Below are 17995 nucleotides of genomic sequence, written 5' to 3'. Positions count from 1 at the left end.
GTTGGAGTTAAGGAGAGATTACAACGGCAGTGATGTCTCCAGGACAATTCAGGCGAAGGATGGGTGCAATATCATATGGGAGATAACAGAACACAAGATTCATATCAAGAAATAGAGAGTCATCGGACTGTGCTGTCCCCTCTGTTACTTTTGTTTGATGGGTTAGAAGCCGGGATGAACCAGAGAATTTGTTTGAACATGAACCAAGAGGCTATTGTAGATAAAATATGAAATCGCTGCAGTGAAAGTCTTTTCTGTCTCACAGCACAACCAGGCAAAGAACTAGAGAAACACCAGGGGTGAAGGCAATCTGTGCATGGAAATTCTGGGACAATATCAACAGATGGAACTAGGGATATTGTAATGAGCAACATGACGCAGCATCAAATGACAGTTTCACAAAGGAAACAAGGGACTTTGAGGAGAGTGGACTGGGGCCAGATTGTCCATCAAAAGTGGTAATTAAATCCCAGAGCATTTTTAAGAAAAGGACAGTCAGATTAGTGTAATTTAAGCGTGGAACAAGTATAACTGATACTCGCTGCCTGTTTACAGATGGCAATGTTTTGGTCCTGATGCTTAACCACTTACTTGGCTCCACAAAGGGCATTATTGTCTGTGTGTCTGTCAGCTAATAGGTCGGTCGGCTCACCACTGTGGTCCAAACAGAAATCAACAAATAGCGATTGATTACCGTGACATTTTGTTCAAACATCCGTCTTCCCCAAAGGATAAGTCCCCAACGTGTTTAGCGATGCTCAAACATGTTCTCTAACAACCCACATGCGGTTAAACATCTGTGATTTTGCATGAACAATCTCAACAACTGTTAGGTAAATTGTCATGAAATTTGCTTCAGGCACACGTCACATTATGCCCAAATATCTGCAGATATTACCACATTCCCATCAGCATCTGCTTGCACTACAGGTGCGGCATTCAGACAAATGCGACAAATACAGGGAAGTAAAAACTAATAAGGTTGAAATTGAAATATGGTATCGTATTTTCTATATTTGAAACACCGTATTTCAGTATTGTTCTCACTTTGCAGCACTTCTTTTGAATGCTGTACACGTGTTGTCAAGTTGATGATGTTAGTTTTGCCGTAGTTAAGTGCTAGTTAGTACCTGGAGAATCGTAAATATTCTACCTACTAAAGAAGGCTAAATATCAATGCAGAATGCTCATGTAAACAACCACAGTAGAATATAACTTGTTCCCTATACGCTTGTGAAAACCTCTTTCCTTTTTGTAATTAAATGATGTCAGTGGAGGTATGACAAACTTGTGTTTACAGCTGCATTTCCAGGATTATCTAAAAAAAAATACTTTATGTACAGAATACCTGCAAGCAGAAGTAAAACTGAGCGGTGATATTTGCTGACAGGAAAACAAGGAAGTATATCTTTACTTTTACAAACAACAACAGAGAGTGGAGTCTAAGGTGTTAATTTCTACCAGGAAGTAGCGTCTATAATAAAGGCACAATAGGGGCGGGGCCTCCTGACAGCAACATGCCGAAACGAAACTTAGTGAAGAAACATAAGAACGACAGGTTTACAGAAGTTAACTTCTGTTTGCTCACTACTTTCTTCTGTTTCAACTTGCGGCATTGCAGGTAAGGTTCAATTCACTTCTTGTCACCTGTCACCTGTCAAGCACGTGACAAAACAAAGACAAAAATATACAATTTTAACAGCTCGTTCAGCACACTGAGTTGAACTGGGAGTTGATGTGATTGAATGTTTTACTCGGTTCTTGTCCAGATATGGCGGCTGCCAGCGGCCTGCTGTCAGAGGAGAGGTTCCTGTGTTCTGTCTGCCTGGACGTGTTCAACCAGCCGGTGTCAACGCCTTGTGGACACAACTTCTGCAGCGCGTGCATCCACAAGTATTGGGACAGCATCGATATATGTCAGTGTCCATTTTGCAAGAGAATATTTTCGTCAAGACCTGAACTGCACGTCAACACTGTCATGTCCGAGTTAGCTGAAGAGTTTGCAAAAATGGCTCAAGTCAAAGCCTCAACTCCAGCCCCAGGGCTTCCTGAAAAAGCAGACATTCTTTGTGATATCTGTGCTGAGACTAAAGCCGAGGCTGTTAAGTCTTGTCTGATGTGTCTCACTTCTTTCTGTGAAATCCACCTCGAGCCGCATCAGAGAATTTTGGGTCTTAAGAGTCACACACTAATAGATCCTGTGAGTAATCTCGATGATCGGATGTGCAAGAAGCACAACAAGATAACAGAGCTGTACTGCAGAACAGACCGGACCTGTATTTGTGTCTTGTGTTTCAAAACTGATCACAAGAGTCACAGCGTCGTCTCACAAGAGGAAGAATACGAAGCAGTGATAGTGAAGAAAGACGAGGTGATGGCAAATATCCAAAAGATGATACAATCCCGCTTTGACAAGATAGATGAGATTGAAAACTCGCTTGATGTCAGCGAGAAAGAAGCTGACAAGGAGAAAGAGGCCAGCGTGCAGTCGTTCACTGACTTCATCCACTCCCTTCAGAGAAGCCAGGCTGAGCTTGTGGCCGTGATCGAGGAGAGACTCAGAGCGACAAAGCAAAAGGCCAAAAGTTTTCTCAAAGAACTGAGGATGGAAGTCGCCGAGCTTGAAAGCAGGAGCAGCCAGCTGAAGCAGCTGTCACAGTCTGAAGACCATCACCGTTTTCTCCAGACCTTCCCAACCTTGGGCCCTCCCCCAAACAAGGACTGGACCGACATCAGTGTTAGCAGTGACTTGTCCTTTGAGGCAGTGAGAGGAGCTGTGGCTCGGGTGAAACACAGGGCTGATGCAATTGTTGAAAAGATTCCTGAGATCAAAATGAAAAAGATGAGAGAGCATGCGGTGGACTTGACTCTTGACCCCGACACAGCTCATTACTCACTTGTCATAAGTCAAGATGGAAAAGAAGTTGCAACTGCAACCACCCAAAGTTTTCCCAACAATCCAAAGAGATTTGAGATGTATCCAGAAATTTTGGCAAAGGAGGGGTTCACCAGCGGGAAGTTTTACTTTGAGGTGCAGGTAAAAGCAAAGAGTAAGTGGGCAGTCGGCGTGGTCAGAGAGTCTGTAGATAGAAAGGGAGACACAGATCTATCAGTTTCAGATGGTTACTGGACCATTGGGTTAGATGGGGGTGTGTATTATGCATATGAAAATTCAACTGTTACATTCACACTGACGGAAAAGCTTCAAAAAGTGGGCATCTTCGTGGACTACGATGAAGGAGTGGTTTCTTTCCATGATGTGGATTCTAAATCACACATCTATTCTTTCAGTGGCTGCCAATTTACAGAAAAGCTTTATCCATACTTTTGCCCTCAAGACAACACCGATACAATAAACTCTGCTCCTCTAATCATAACACCTTTACCTGAAACAAACTAGTTTATTTTTTAGTTTAGAGGCTGATACTGATATTAGGAAGTCAAAAAATAGTTCCACTATAAATACGTCAGCAGATACTCTTTATATATACTGTAAATAAAGTATACTTTAACAGTCATTTTTTTTAGGGGATTAGATACTTTTGACACTTCATTTATCACGGCTTATTGTCCACACTGACAACAGCGCACTGAAACAGTAAACTTCAAACGTTTCAATAACTTTACAAGTTTTAATATCAGCGCAAACCGGCCAACACTGACAACACATTTTTCTATGATTGGCCAATAGCGGCCAATAACATCCGCCAGCTGATATATCGGTCCGGCTCCGGTTTACTTTGTTCTGTGTTTAGAGATCACAAAGAAATGAAAACGCTCTACACTCACCCGTGCCTTCCAAGTGTTAAGGGACACCGTCCAATCTTTTATCTGGAAGAAGACACGGAGTTGATACCTGTGGTCGGCCGAGGCGTGCACCACGCAGAAAAGAAGACAACCAATCAGAAGAGAGGGTCATTTATATCAACGTGTGCTGGAGACACAGACATAAAACAGCCTGTTTGTGGTCGAGCTCCAGAGAGACGTTTAAGATAGGAGATGTAAAACTATTTGAGATGGTTTGCTTTCAACCACAAAAATATCCTCTCATACAGAACAAGACTGTAAATAAAACAGAGAAAAGTAGAGAATATGGGACCATCAGGAAAGCTTTCTTGTATAATGTACATATTTCTTTGTATGATACCAGAATGCACGGAAGTATTGAGAGATCTTGTTGTTCTACCGGGGTACCAATATCAGAATGTAATGTAGTTACAATTTGTTAGGATGTTTTGTTACTTTTTTATACACATCGCAATAGTTGATAGAAGTTAGTAAAGTGTAACACTGCTGCAGACACATTTAGCCTTTTGATTTGTAACATGCTTATGTTTTATCAGCTGGAGATTTACTGAACGAGACAGTACTGGGAGGAGACGCATACAATCCTTTATTTTGCTTATTTCTTGTAATTCTCAGTAAATTTTTGTACTTTCGACAAATCATCTGAATAAACAACACCACTAGAATGATCGTCTCGTATCATTTCTTCCTTGAAGCTCTGTTATATATTTGTTTTATTTATAGTTGTAAAGCATTTGACAGCAACTCTTTAGTGCATACTTTGGATGTAACTCGCAAAAATGTAAGGTAGACTATAACACACTAGATTGCTATAAAACAATTACACTAACTTTCATGGTCAATGGCTGTTGGAGAAGATGCCAGGTTCGGTGTTTTGCACAAAGACGGGTAGATGTCAAGGTGTTTTAACTTGTGGTATTTAGGTCACCTGAACCACCTCTAACAAGGCCACAGCTAAAATTCAGCATCAGTGAGCCCTTGGCTACTAGTTGTTGTTTTTTTTTGTTTTTTTTTTTAACAACGTAGGGTTATAATGGAACCCAACAAGGTATCGCACATCTTTATCATGTTAACAGCTTTGTGAGGCTTGTAAAGCAATCAATAGTCGTGTGTCCACTGCTCTCACTCCTGCCTATGTGCTCCTGCCCCCACACTGGTTTGTGTGTGATAAAGTGGATGTGCACACATTATCCTCGAGTGTGACGCGTGGGCCGATGTTCTTAAGCACCGCCGATGGAGCTCACCAATAACTGTCGTATTTGAATGAATATTTATGGCGAGCCTCTTGGCCACGTCCACTCGCGATTCCACCAAAATACGAAATCTTTCGCCGGGGGAGACGCGTGCACAAACTTTCATGAGTTTTGAAGTATGATAAAGACACCAAAATTTAAAAAAAAAAACAAAAATGCAGTTGCTTACTGAGAATAAAAATAATCGCTTGAATAACAATAAGGCTTTCGCACCATCGGTAATAAAGTATATTACCAGATGGATGAAATTATGAGATAATTTTCCCTCCAGCACATAAACACCTATGTTATATAATCGAGCGGCTGAGAAGCTCACTGGTTGCCGGGAGAGCGTGGGCTTCTGTGGGAAAGTCTGGCGTGAGGAGGCATCTGTCTTTGGGGAAGCAGAGATGGATTCCTTTTGGAGACAGTTGTATTTTTGTCACCACTCATTTCACGTCTTCGGCGGGGCTCGTGGCGGACACTCGCAGTTTGAACCAACTTTCTCTCCGGTAAACCAATCGGGATTAAAGGACTTTTTCAAGGCGCACAAGAAGATGGGCATTGGTCGGCTTTAGGTGTCGGGAGTCTCAGTGCCGGAGTGTTTCCAAGTGAAAAAGAAGAAGCGTTTTGCAAGAGTTTTGTTTCTAGCGCGCAACTGGATGCCTCTTTGTGTGTGGTCGTGGGTGTCACTTTGCATTTTCTCGAATGCACCAAACCAGAGACGTATCATGAACGGTGTAAGAGCCAGTGGATAAATGTACTCCTGCTATCAAACCTACAACCTTGGGAGTCGCACCACGGTCTCTCCAGCCAATCAACCGCTCTCCTACTAGCCAATAGAGTCCTCCCACTCGAACAACCTGTATCACATCTACAGTATGGATAACCGAACGTTTCACGCCGCGCAAATCCATTTCACAACTTTTCTAGGGGGTGATGGATTTAGGCTAATTTGGTCTAAACTGTGATTCTTTTTCTTTTTCTTCAGTCTTTACATGTGCTCCAGACACATGTGCCGTGCCTTAGCGTTGATTTTTGACACGTTTCTATTACAATTTCAGACCCTCCGAACACTTTAAAGAGTTGTAGCCTAAATCTCGCCGGCTCTCATGGGACTGAGGCATTCGTCACGTTGTTTGCTGCTACGGCGGAAGATGGCGGAGGCGGACAGCGCGGAGGTAGGGACCTTGTGGTGTCCTGCACCCGGTAATAGCGGGACTGGAGCACTCTTAAGTCTCATTATTTTTTATGGTGACAACATATACGACTTGAATGTTATGTATATCTTTATTTGCCTTTTTTGGGAGGGGGATCATGATCACCTATAGAATAAATGTTGCACCGATGGCGTGCAAGCACAGGAAAGTGCATTTCCCAGCGTCCTGCAGATGTTACGGCTGATCTCGTCAGACTCCTGTAATTGCAATAAGAGAGATAATGCATGGAGAAGATTTGCATGTGGGTTAAATGATCTGCACTGGATGTACTGAACGTGGTTATTTTCGCTGTCCTTGGTGCTGAAACGGAACCTGAATCCGGCTCTTCTCTGAGTGATCACCAACCATAGCAAGTCTCCCGTCGGTGCAAAGACAAAGGTTTTACGATTGTATGCATTTTTGACTGTTTCTTGTTTTATTCCCTTTCGGTTTGCATTTCATTATAGCTCTCTAAGCCCAGTATGAACGTGCAGGCACGTCCACTCTCTCCAAACGACCCTGCCTGTAATTGTCTTTGATGAACCGGTTGCGTTAGGACTCATTACTGTCTGCCATGTCTAAATTCTGACACAAAGTCCCGCTGTTTCTTTCCTATTTCTCCTTCACAGCGGCAACAGCCGGTCAATTCCCCCCTCTCCCAGTCTGCCCAGCCCTCCCCACTGCCCAAACCAGTGCCTACTACCCACCATGTGCCCTGCGTCCCCCACACGCCTCATGTAGCAGCCCTGGCCACCTGTCCCGGTCGAGGCAAGATTGCCAAGTTCATTAGCCCGGAGGAAATGACATCACGGGACTACTACTTTGACTCCTATGCCCACTTTGGCATCCATGAGGTATGCAGACCAGAATGACAAACGGCAGCTTGGGATGATTAGAGTAAGAGAATGACACCAGATGCCTCCAGTTAATTCTGCCAAAGGAGATTCAACCCTGTTAGTTTCTTGCAGTAAGATACGTGAAAAATCTCAGCTGATTTATGACCATCGTTTCCATAGGTTTGATTATGATGATCCATATCTTTGTGGCATAGAGATAACAAAGAAAATGACACATACAGACACTTCATTTCAAGTCCTCTGTACCTTGAATATGAAAATCAATTTTAAGATAACAGTACAACTTTCCAAAAGCAAAGTTTACGCCTAAACATCGGCTGAAAACAACAAAACAAAGATCCAAGCGCAGTAAAAAAAATATAAGCTAAGAAGAGTCCTCCAGTGCTTTCAAAACTTCTGTTCAAACATGAGTTTGAATGGAATATTTAAGCATAAAGTTTAACATCATTAAAATCAATAACCGCATCATCTCTCAAACGATGAAAGTTTAAAGCTGTTTATTCACCTCGAATAAAAATGCACTTTATTCAGATGTCAAAATGGAACAATATTATTCCCACAAATTAAAATCAACTCTAAACATTAACCTCAGAGGCTGCTGTCCACCTACAAACAACCAAACTAAACTAAAAGTAAATATTGAAGGGAAATAGGGTTGCTGGATCACCCGTCCTCGTGAACAGACATAGCAAAAGAAGAGGTTTTTCCATGATCAACTTGCACAAAATAGTCAAGATGCTCGGTAATAGCCCTTATTCAGCACTCTGTAAGTTTAAACTATCTGTATCTTTCGTTTACTGTTTTACATCCATTTACAATGAGCTGCTAAGGCTATAGCCTAACTAATGACCTTGACTCGTGCAGAGGTGGTAGTGGAAAAGTTTAGGGACATATAGACCTTTTTAAATAGTGTCCATATTTAGCATGTGGGTCATCTTTTTGTCTGCTTGCAGACAAAGAGAGTGTCCTGATTAGAGGAGTGCAAAGCAAGAAAGTGGGATGTGTGAATGGGCTCAGGGAGATGGATATCAGGCAGTCCCCAAAGGCTTTGTGTTGTACTCCTGTCTATTTCAAGAAGCTCTGCCACTGTCACTGAGGCTTTTGCCCTAAATACTGCCTTCGCTACCTCACTACACGTGACCAAATTGCATATTCACATGCTGAAGATATGAAACTGCCCACTTTTAGCACAAGACGTGAACATCTGTATGTCAATTATGTCACATTATGTATTCCTTTGTCGTTTTGTTGAATGACACCATTCTTTAGGGGGCCACTAGTTTAGTTTAGAATCTATAGTCATTTACATGTGTGTCAAGACTGTAAGAATGATTATATATTACAGCTATTAACTTGTAGTTTTTTCTCGAACGCAGGAGATGCTTAAAGATGAGGTGCGGACGCTGACCTACCGGAACGCCATGTACCACAACAAGCACGTGTTCAAGGATAAAATCGTCCTGGATGTTGGTAGCGGCACAGGGATCCTCTCCATGTTCGCTGCCAATGCCGGTGCCAAACACGTTTACGGGGTGAGACAAATAGAAATCAGACCACAAACAAATACTTCACTGTAATCTAACACTCACCGCTTTGGTTTAAATCTATATGGGAAGAGCACTGCACACCTTTTGGTGTTCAAAAATAATATAATAGCTGGCTTATTATATCCCATGCAAAGCCTTTCCTTCCCCAATGTTCAACACATACATGCACACACAGACAAATAAATGTCCCCCCTTTTAAAAGTCTAGTCCAGAAACTGGTGATCTCCCTCAAACAATCTTACACACAGAGGCGATAGGAGACCTCTGGCTCCCGTCAGCGCAGGGCTGCAAGTCACAGGTTATACATTACCGTCAGAATCCCCCACCGTTATGTATGATTCATATACTGTATTACACTTATGGATGGGAGAGCAAAAATATGTATTAGTTTCCATGCAGCAACGGGTCTGAGGTGAGCAACCAGGGACAATAGAGTTTAGATGGATTAGCAGGGTTTGATTAAATTTGTCCTTTAGATATTATCCCAAAGGTGAACCTGTTCTATACGGGGAGGGAATGTGGTAGATGAAAACCTGGCTGCTCGTTTCCATTGATGGTTTTTACTTACTAAGAAACAGGAAACATGCACACATCAATTTAAAGAGTCTTTTATGACACTTTTCTTTAACAGTTTTAAGTTCTGACAACCTTTTAACCAGATATGTAATTTCATCCTTGTGCCCACAGATTGAATGTTCAAGTATATCTGAATATTCAGAGAAGATTATCAAGTCCAATCACCTACACAATGGTAAGTTGCAGTGATTTTCCTTTGCCACTATATATCATATATATATCTGTCTGGATGCAGAACAGTGCAAACACATCAGGATCAGAAGTAGCGTGAAAAATCAGCATATTTCCAATATTACCGTCACACTTGACAATATTAGTAACAGTGCTGATGGTTAATTGGCATCTCGTCTCTGATGTCAAGTAACCATAATCTTTGCCATCAATCAGAATTCCCTCAGTGGGGCTGATTAGCATTATAAAATACCACCCTGAACTTTGCAGATGGAGGACTGGCAGCAGATGGTCAGTTTCATAACCTGCACATTTGACTTTAGGCCAGGTTTAATTTAATATTTGGGATTAAAATTTCAGAAACATGTAGAGCACAAAACACATTTTCCCCATTAAGCTAGTTTATCATTTGCTTCCGATACTTTTCTCATAAAGTGTGCAGTAGTTTCTGATCATGCTGAATTGCCTACTGTATTGTGTGTTTTTTGTTTTTGTTTTACCTGGATAGTATTTAGGATGTGTCCTTCTTATCTCCTTATATCTCCATATGATGGGTCAGAGACGTCAGAATGGAAAATGGAAAACAAGACAAACAAGATGCATGCATAAAACATCGAGGCACAAGATGAGAACATTAATTAAGATGTACTAATTTACAGCAATCCCAGGGCGGGGTAACAAATGTCCTCCGAGAATGGAGTCTTTGTCCGATTAGCATTAATGTGATAAAGAAGCTGTGAAGCAATTTGTTGCCTGTTGTTTTGTGGCTCTCCACACTGCAGTCATTACCATCTTCAAGGGCAAGGTGGAGGAGGTGGAGCTGCCCGTGGACAAGGTGGATATTATTATCTCAGAGTGGATGGGTTACTGCCTCTTCTACGAATCCATGCTCAACACAGTCATCTTCGCCAGGGACAAGTGGCTGGTAGGAAGGTTTTGCTGGGGGCTTGGGGAGCAAGGCTTAATATGTGTGTGTGTGTGTGTGTGTGTGTGTGTGTGTGTGTGTGTGTGTGTGTGTGTGTGTGTGTGTGTGTGTGTGTGTGTGTGTGTGTGTGTGTGTGTGTGTGTGTGTGTGTGTGTGTGAGAGAGTGTATTTTCGTGTAGCTGGCTGGGCGGGCATATGAGGCCTTTGACACATAAGCAGACCAGACAGTGATGAAGTAGAGGATTTACTGTCCGGTTGCGTGCACGTATCAGTGCCCAGATGCTGAGGTCATACATGAGTGATCTGCTTTCTAACTCCACTAGCTGCCAGTGGGCTTTAGGCTCAGCACGTGTGATCTTACATTACATGCCAGGTGTGTGAACAATAAAGATGATGGATGGCCTTTGTGTGTGTGTGTGTGTGTGTGTGTGTGTGTGTGTGTGTGTGTGTGTGTGTGTGTGTGTGTGTGTGTGTGTGTGTGTGTGTGTGCGTGTGCGTGTGCGCGCGCACTGGATACCTGAAACTTTTTCTTGAATTCAGAAACCCGGCGGCCTGATGTTCCCTGACAGAGCAGCTCTCTACGTGGTGGCCATTGAAGACAGGCAGTACAAGGACTTTAAGATTCATTGTGAGTAATTATGGTAAATGTATTGCTGTTCTAGTTTTTTTTCTGTTCTAGTTTTGCAAAGTCATCGCTCCCTTCTTGCTCTGTCTCTTTGTCTTTCTATCCATTCTGCATAACTAATGGCCACAATGCAAACGAAGGAAAATCAATATGTAAAGAATGTAGTTCCTCTTTCTAAGTTACACTTCAAAAAGTGTTCTTTAGCCGTTACCAAATAGGACTTTGGCCACTAGGGGGCAAAAGAACCCGCGTGTCTTAAATTCACTCTTCTTCTAGCTTTATTTGGTCTCTACCAACTTGTGAGGGGAAAATGTGTTTCTGTAGCTTCTAATTGCTCCATTGTGCTCAGCAGATATTTGCTACTTGTTTGGTGGTGAGCAGTTAAAACACACAGTGGGATTATTTTAGTTGAAAACACAGAGACTCTGACTCCAAACAGTAAAGACGCAGGCCATTAAACCAAAACAACACGCCGAAAGATGTTTAACGGGACCTGCGGAAGTCTGCAAACACACAAGAGCTGCTTTAATGCTTAATTGACCAAAATAAGCCATTCATAAGGACAAAACTTTGGCTGGTGTGTAACAGCTTATTAACATTAAAAAAAAAAAAAAAGAAAAAAAAGTTTTTTTTTACCACAATAACAAGTAAAGTTTAGGTTTGTGAATGTTCATACCAAAATTTAGCCAGCAGAATTTCTGTAGAAGTGGTTGAAAAGTGGTTTTGCTAACATAGCTTAGTAGCATTATGCCAAACCAACAAATAAAAATGATGCTGGAATACACAGGCAAAAATATTTTTTTTCACAAACTGGTAACCCAACCTCTATGTGCAACTGACTTGTTGCCAATATATAAACGAATACAAATTACTTTTTTAATCATGCAATTAGTTCCACCATTGAAGTCTCTACAATGCACCAGAAGTATTTAAAACACTGTGGTGCCTTTTTCTTACGCTACATTCACGGCTCGAAACTCAACCCATGTGTTCAATAGTTTTCAAAGCGGGAGTGCTGACCTCAACCTTGTGATGCAGATCGAGGCAGCAATATTAAAGGTGCCATTCACACTTCAGACATTGTCATCGAATCTGTGTCAATAGCTTCTTTTAACTGTGCAGGTGGACTTCCTCTGTTTTATTACATTTAAACATACACATGGAGGTATATTGTTTCACACAAATCCCCCCAAAAATTCTGTCTACCCAAACCCTCGCACTCTTATTTTTAGTTTCTCTGCGTCGGTGGCATATTCCCTCTCGTCATACAGTGTTTGGCCCCCTGACAAAGCAAGGTGGAGTGGAGGGACAGAGGGAACGGGGGAGGGAAGAGTGTATGGTGTGTTTTCAGCTCAAATTATACATAAAAAAAAAAGAAGTCAGCTAGACATGGTGGAGGAGGCCTGAGTTTATTTTCGGAAGGGCTCGTCTTGCTGGAAAGACAGAAAGACATCACAAGTGGATTGTTCTCTCTGGCAGGGTTAAGTGCTCTGTTTTATTTTCTCTGCTACTTTTTTTTTTTTCTTTTCTTTTGAGCTGACAGTTTGGCAGGAACAAGAGAGAACAGTGCTTTGCATGAAAATTCAAGAGGTAACAAACCCAGAAAACGCATACTACATGCATGTGTTTTATTGATGTTTTTGTATGCACAGGGTGGGAAAACGTGTATGGGTTCGACATGAGTTGCATTCGCAATGTGGCCATCAAAGAGCCTCTGGTAGATGTGGTAGATCCCAAGCAGGTGGTGAGTAACACCTGCCTCCTGAAGGTGAGTCCTTTTGAAAATGATGAAAGAAACTGTGTTTGTGGCACATATCCAGGCAAGCAACGATTAAAAAAAACAACAACAAAAAAAAAACTTTTGTGTACATTAATTCTCACAAAATGTCAGACACAATCACAAGTCCCATTACTTCTGAACACCACCTGTCTACTCACACTATTTTCTAGTACATAATAGAGGTTTCTGGTGAGCTGTAATAGTCTGCGGCTCTGTTTTCATGCTTGAAGATACAACAGTGGCTTGTCTTTCATCTCACAAATGAACAAAGGATGAGAGCCTTGAAAGAGGTGATAGCTTTTTTTGTTTGTTTGTGCCCTTACCTATCTCTCATTGCCCTTTCTCTCTGCTTTATATCATGTTTCTGTCTGTTTTGAGTAGCCAATGTCGTCATTCTTCTTTTTTTTTTTACTCTCTTTCTTGTATTATTTTGGAGTATCACTTTCCTTCTTAATCACTCCCTCCTTTCATCTTCTGTCACATTCTCTGATTTGGACAATGTCAGGCCACACTAGTGTAAGCGAACAGGGAGGTCTCACTCCGTCTCTCCCTCTGTGTGATGCGGCGATGTCACACAATAGCAGACATTGAGTCACCAGTGGGAATGAAATGGACTCATCGTCACTTTGATAAGGCGTCCTTTTGTGTCCAAAAAGTTGATTTACGTGTCGGGATCGAGGGCTGGTCACCAGGTAGTTACTGACACTAATTCTCACTGCCTGCGTCTCTTTCACATGTATGTGTAGTTCACCCTTACCCCCTCATGCTGACACTTCACCCCGTCTTAATTCAAACTGCCAGTCATTCCTCACACGCTAAAATTACAAAGTTGCTCTCAAGGACTTTTTTCTTCCCTCCTACAATTGGCTGTAGACGATACGGGCCTGGTATCATTGGAAAGGACAGAGGTGTTAAATCACAATCTGTCATGCTGAAGCCACATGGCCGAGTGATCCGTAGCCCGATAGGCCGGGCAAAATGAACATGTTGCGGTGTAAAATCCCTTCCCATCCTCTTAAATACAACATCATCTACATGCGAAGCACAGCCACACGTGCTCCTCTTCTATTTTGGACTCGCTGAAACGCCTTGCATGTAACAAAAAACCCTACTTTTATACTGCGGCTATATCCATGAGGCAGCGCTTGATATAACACACACACTCGCACAAAGCCTCCCTCCCTAGTAGACGTGAGGGAGGACACCCACACAGCATGTGTACTGTGAGCAGGCTTCGATTGCCAGCCGTGATTCAACCTGTGGGCTTTCACACACACAAACACGCATACACGCATACACACACGCACGCACGCGCGCACACACACACACACACACACACACACACACACACACACACACACACACACACACACACACACACACACACACACACACACACACACACAGCGCGCGCGCGCACAACAATCCTAGTGAATAATCAAGAGTGATTGACATATACATGTACTGTGTGTGTGTGTGTGTGTGTGTGTGTGTGTGTGTGTGTGTGTGTGTGTGTGTGTGTGTGTGTGTGTGTGTGTGTGTGTGTGTGTGTGTGTGATGGTGAGTGGTGGTAACAAGTTGTGAGCACTTGTGTCTGTGGTCGTACACTCCTGCGGACTCTTCACAAAATAAAACATAACCTCAAAAAACATTTTCTATTTTTAAAAATTTTTTTTTTACAGGAAGTGGACATCTACACTGTGAAGCCAGAGGACCTGTCCTTTACCTCAGCCTTCTGTCTGCAGATCCAGCGCAATGATTACGTCCACGCTCTGGTCACCTATTTCAACATTGAGTTCACCAAATGTCACAAGAAGACTGGCTTCTCCACTGGTGAGGCTGGACTCATTTTTAAATTAGTAATTCAAAAAATAATTTAATTCCTATGATAACATTCAGCTGCTGATTTCACCAAATACAAAAAAAAAAAAAAAAAACCTCACTTCTAACATTTATAACTACGTAGTTCATTTTATTGACATATCTGTCTCTGAGATTATTTCCTCCACCCTCGTAAAACTGTGTCTGGACGTGTAGTCGTCAAGGGCAACACTTCCTTGGATTGTCTTTCAGAATATTTAGCCAATTGGGAGACAGCAGACATGGTAACAAAAAGTGAAAAGAGGAAGGAAATCTAGTCGCTCTAACACAATTAATTTGATTCATAAAATAAAACAAGTGCTAAACTCGCTATAAAAAAAACTGAATGTTCACTTGTAGCGTGAGAGTTTATGTAATTATACTTTTGGAAACAAAGGAATACACAAAAATTAAACCTCCTCCAAATCCACATTGGATTGTACAGGGATTAATACCTTTAACATACTATGTATAATACTACACTCACACCATATCAAATTTTCATTCTACAAAAAAACACATTTCCTTTTTGAAACATTAGCACTGTTTCACTTGTGATGGATTTGAATGGGAACTACTTTCAATGAAAGAAATTGCGTCTGAAATCTGATGACGGTGTTCAGTGGGGCACAAATCTCAAAACCTGAAAAAAATAAAAACCTACCGCCACATGTTAATGAGAATTATATATATATGTTTTAATTGCTTGGTTTAGGTGACCCCTTTAAATTTCGATTTCCTTGGAAGACACCAGAAAATGGCAGGAATTTAAGCTACATGAAGCGGGCTAAGTTCAACAAACTCACCCTGCAGCCACTTTTTGAGCAGCAAATCAGTGAATATTAAAGGGAAGCTCCTGCACTTCTCCGTCTTAGCTCTTGGCCACGCTCTGCTGGAACCAAACCAGCTTTTGCGCCAACGGCATCACCAAACACCTCTAAACGCGGTGTTGAGGACACCTGTTATAGTGAGGCCAGCTAAGCTGTTATATAAGCTCACGTTAACACATTCATGCATCCAGTGCTTACATAATATTGTGTAGAGGAGGTTCTATGTTTGGCTATGTCTGTTGGGCTGAAGCTGAGCGTCACCGAAGGAGTTCTCTCCTCTCTGCCTCTGTATTTCTCCCACTGGCTGAGTGGATTTCGGCCACTTTGCTGGTAAATGTCCTCCGTGCTAACACGCCCCAGGCAGTCTAGTGTCCATCAGAGCTGCTCTGTAAATCTTTTAACTTCCCTTAACTCCTCTTCCCTCTTCTACTCTCTTCTACCCTCTAAACCCGATTTGACCTTCTCTCTTTATCATCTTCTTCATCATCTGTCCTTCCTCCTTCATCTCTGCCCGTCCTATCTTCAGCTCCAGATGCTCCCAGCACACACTGGAAGCAGACCGTGTTTTATTTAGAGGACTACCTAACTGTCAAGAAGGGAGAGGAGATCTTTGGCAGTATTGCTGTCAGACCCAATGAGAAGAATGTGGTAAGAGTTGAGATTTTAAAGAGTGCTGCAGGATGCATTCAGATCCTTCACTCGAGTTAAACCGGCAACAGCACAGTGTCGTTGGCGTTAAATGTACGTCCAGCATCAACAACATGACTTGAAATGGGAGATTTCAGAAAATACGTATATTCTCCCAGAGAATAAAACAAGAGTGCTGATATAATTCTCACATTTGTTAAATAAATTTAAGGCTACAAATAGCTGCCAGCTAGTTTAACTTGGCACAAAGACTAGAAAGAGTTTCAGATTTTCCAATCTTGGTTCCAGCAAGGAAATTGCCGGCACATAGCACCCGCAAAACTGCAAATATTGTTTTTACACTTCCATTTTTAGGATGTATTAAATATGTAGGGTGTTAATTAGTGAGCTTTAGAAGCGCTGGTAGGCGGACTTTGTCGGACACAGCCAGGCTAGCTGCTTTTTTTGTTGTTGTGTGTGAGAACTTTTATACAAAGTGGGCAATTCTTTTAGATAGATAGATAGATAGATAGATAGATAGATAGATAGATAGATAGATAGATAGATAGATAGATAGATAGATAGATAGATAGATAGATAGATAGATAGATAGATAGATAGATAGATAGATAGATAGTTTATGAATCCTCAAGGGGAAATTCTTTCACTACAGCAGCATTTATAGATACAGGAATTTATGTGTTTTCCTTTTATTCTTTGCAGCGCGACCTGGAGTTCACCCTCGAGCTGGACTTTAAAGGACAGCTATGTGAGGCTGCCATTTCCCACGACTATAAAATGCGCTAGGAACAAGAAGGACAAGAGCAAGGCCCTGGTGCGGACCAACCCCGAGCCCCTCTGGACACACCTAGGAGAGGGGGGAGGGCACAGGCTCTCCGAAAAGCATTCCAGGTGGCCTCAGAGGGCAAACGGGCGCATCTGATTGGATGCTGTCAAGCCAGCATCTAAGTGATGTCATCAGAACGGGCACGTATCTGTCAGCAATAGTGTCATCATCTGTACCAACTTGATCGACCGGGGCACATGGTTTGAATGTAACGTCCTACATCAACTTGATTTGATTTCCCCACTAGATTCTGGGAATTTGATTATTTATGAGTCTTTATATTGTTGGTGTAGCTAATTAGAAAGTCTGTGTGATGCCGAGAGGGTCACAGCACGGACACCAAGTGTTTTTCCTTTAGTGATTTGTGAGGATTCATAGCAAACTGTAAAATTGTATAGAAAGTAGAGTAATTAATTGTGTTTTATTTTATTATTTGATATTTGCATGTGAAACTTTTTTTTTTTCGTTTAATTGATTTCAGAGAGATGTGAAATGTAATTAATGAATTTCTTTAATTGATGATAATTCAGAACAACTGGAATGCAGTGCCAGAATAAAACAGAACAATGCCTCAGAACAGTAACAAACAGATGCAATATGTCATGTACCACTTTGTCTTGGGGATCGGAGGAACAAAGAATATGAAAAAAGATGAATAAAATGTCAAAGAATCAAGTCAGATTTTTCTCACATGATTTTTCATTTAAATCTACTATTTTTGGCTACATAACATGTCTCGAACGACCCCAGACAAATGCCGAGGAATTAGAAGTTTAAAGCTAACATTCAGTTGTGAAAAAGCTACAATATATTTATGATTTGTCTCCTGGGGTGAAGGTATATCTTGACATTATTATAATACAGACTATGTTTATATTTGTATGCCTCTGCCCCAGCAATAGGCACAACCGGAGCCATTATGTTTTTGGGTGGTCCGTACATCTGTCCCCGTTCTTGTGAACGCGATATCTCAAGAACGACTTTGAGAATTTGGTCAAACTTGGCAAAAACATTCACTTGATACCAAGGATGAACTCATTACATTTGGGGGGGGACAAAGGTCAAATCACTGTGACCTCAATTTGACACGTTTACATGAACATGATATCGCA

At 41.8% G+C, this 17995-nt stretch overlaps 2 protein-coding genes across 3 annotated transcripts; both read left to right on the top strand.

Annotated features, from left to right (window-relative positions):
* The first annotated feature begins 1529 nt into the window (after positions 1-1529).
* Positions 1530-4466, top strand: LOC138621953 (E3 ubiquitin-protein ligase TRIM39-like). Its single transcript, XM_069700364.1, has 2 exons — positions 1530-1621; positions 1770-4466. The coding sequence occupies exon 2, from the start codon at positions 1772-1774 to the stop codon at positions 3398-3400; it is 1629 nt and encodes a 542-aa protein (XP_069556465.1). The 5' UTR covers positions 1530-1621; positions 1770-1771; the 3' UTR covers positions 3401-4466.
* Positions 4467-5413: 947 nt separating this feature from the next.
* Positions 5414-17564, top strand: prmt8b (protein arginine methyltransferase 8b). 2 transcript variants are annotated; one of them, XM_069700384.1, is made up of 10 exons: positions 5414-6220; positions 6868-7092; positions 8472-8627; positions 9330-9393; positions 10172-10314; positions 10855-10942; positions 12592-12707; positions 14402-14552; positions 15936-16057; positions 16760-17564. In XM_069700384.1, the coding sequence occupies exons 1-10, from the start codon at positions 6152-6154 to the stop codon at positions 16841-16843; spliced, it is 1218 nt and encodes a 405-aa protein (XP_069556485.1). In that variant the 5' UTR covers positions 5414-6151; the 3' UTR covers positions 16844-17564. The 2 variants fall into 2 exon arrangements, with proteins under 2 accessions (XP_069556485.1, XP_069556486.1); XM_069700385.1 differs by lacking the exon at positions 6868-7092.
* The last annotated feature ends 431 nt before the right edge of the window (positions 17565-17995 follow it).

This window comes from Brachyistius frenatus, unplaced genomic scaffold (assembly GCF_029030835.1).
Source record: "Brachyistius frenatus isolate BFR_SWC_R1_liver_20210118 unplaced genomic scaffold, ASM2903083v1 Contig_33, whole genome shotgun sequence".
Lineage (NCBI taxonomy): Eukaryota > Metazoa > Chordata > Actinopteri > Embiotocidae > Brachyistius > Brachyistius frenatus.
The sequence above is the reverse complement of the archived record's forward strand: the minus strand, read 5'-3'. Positions and strand labels throughout refer to the sequence as shown.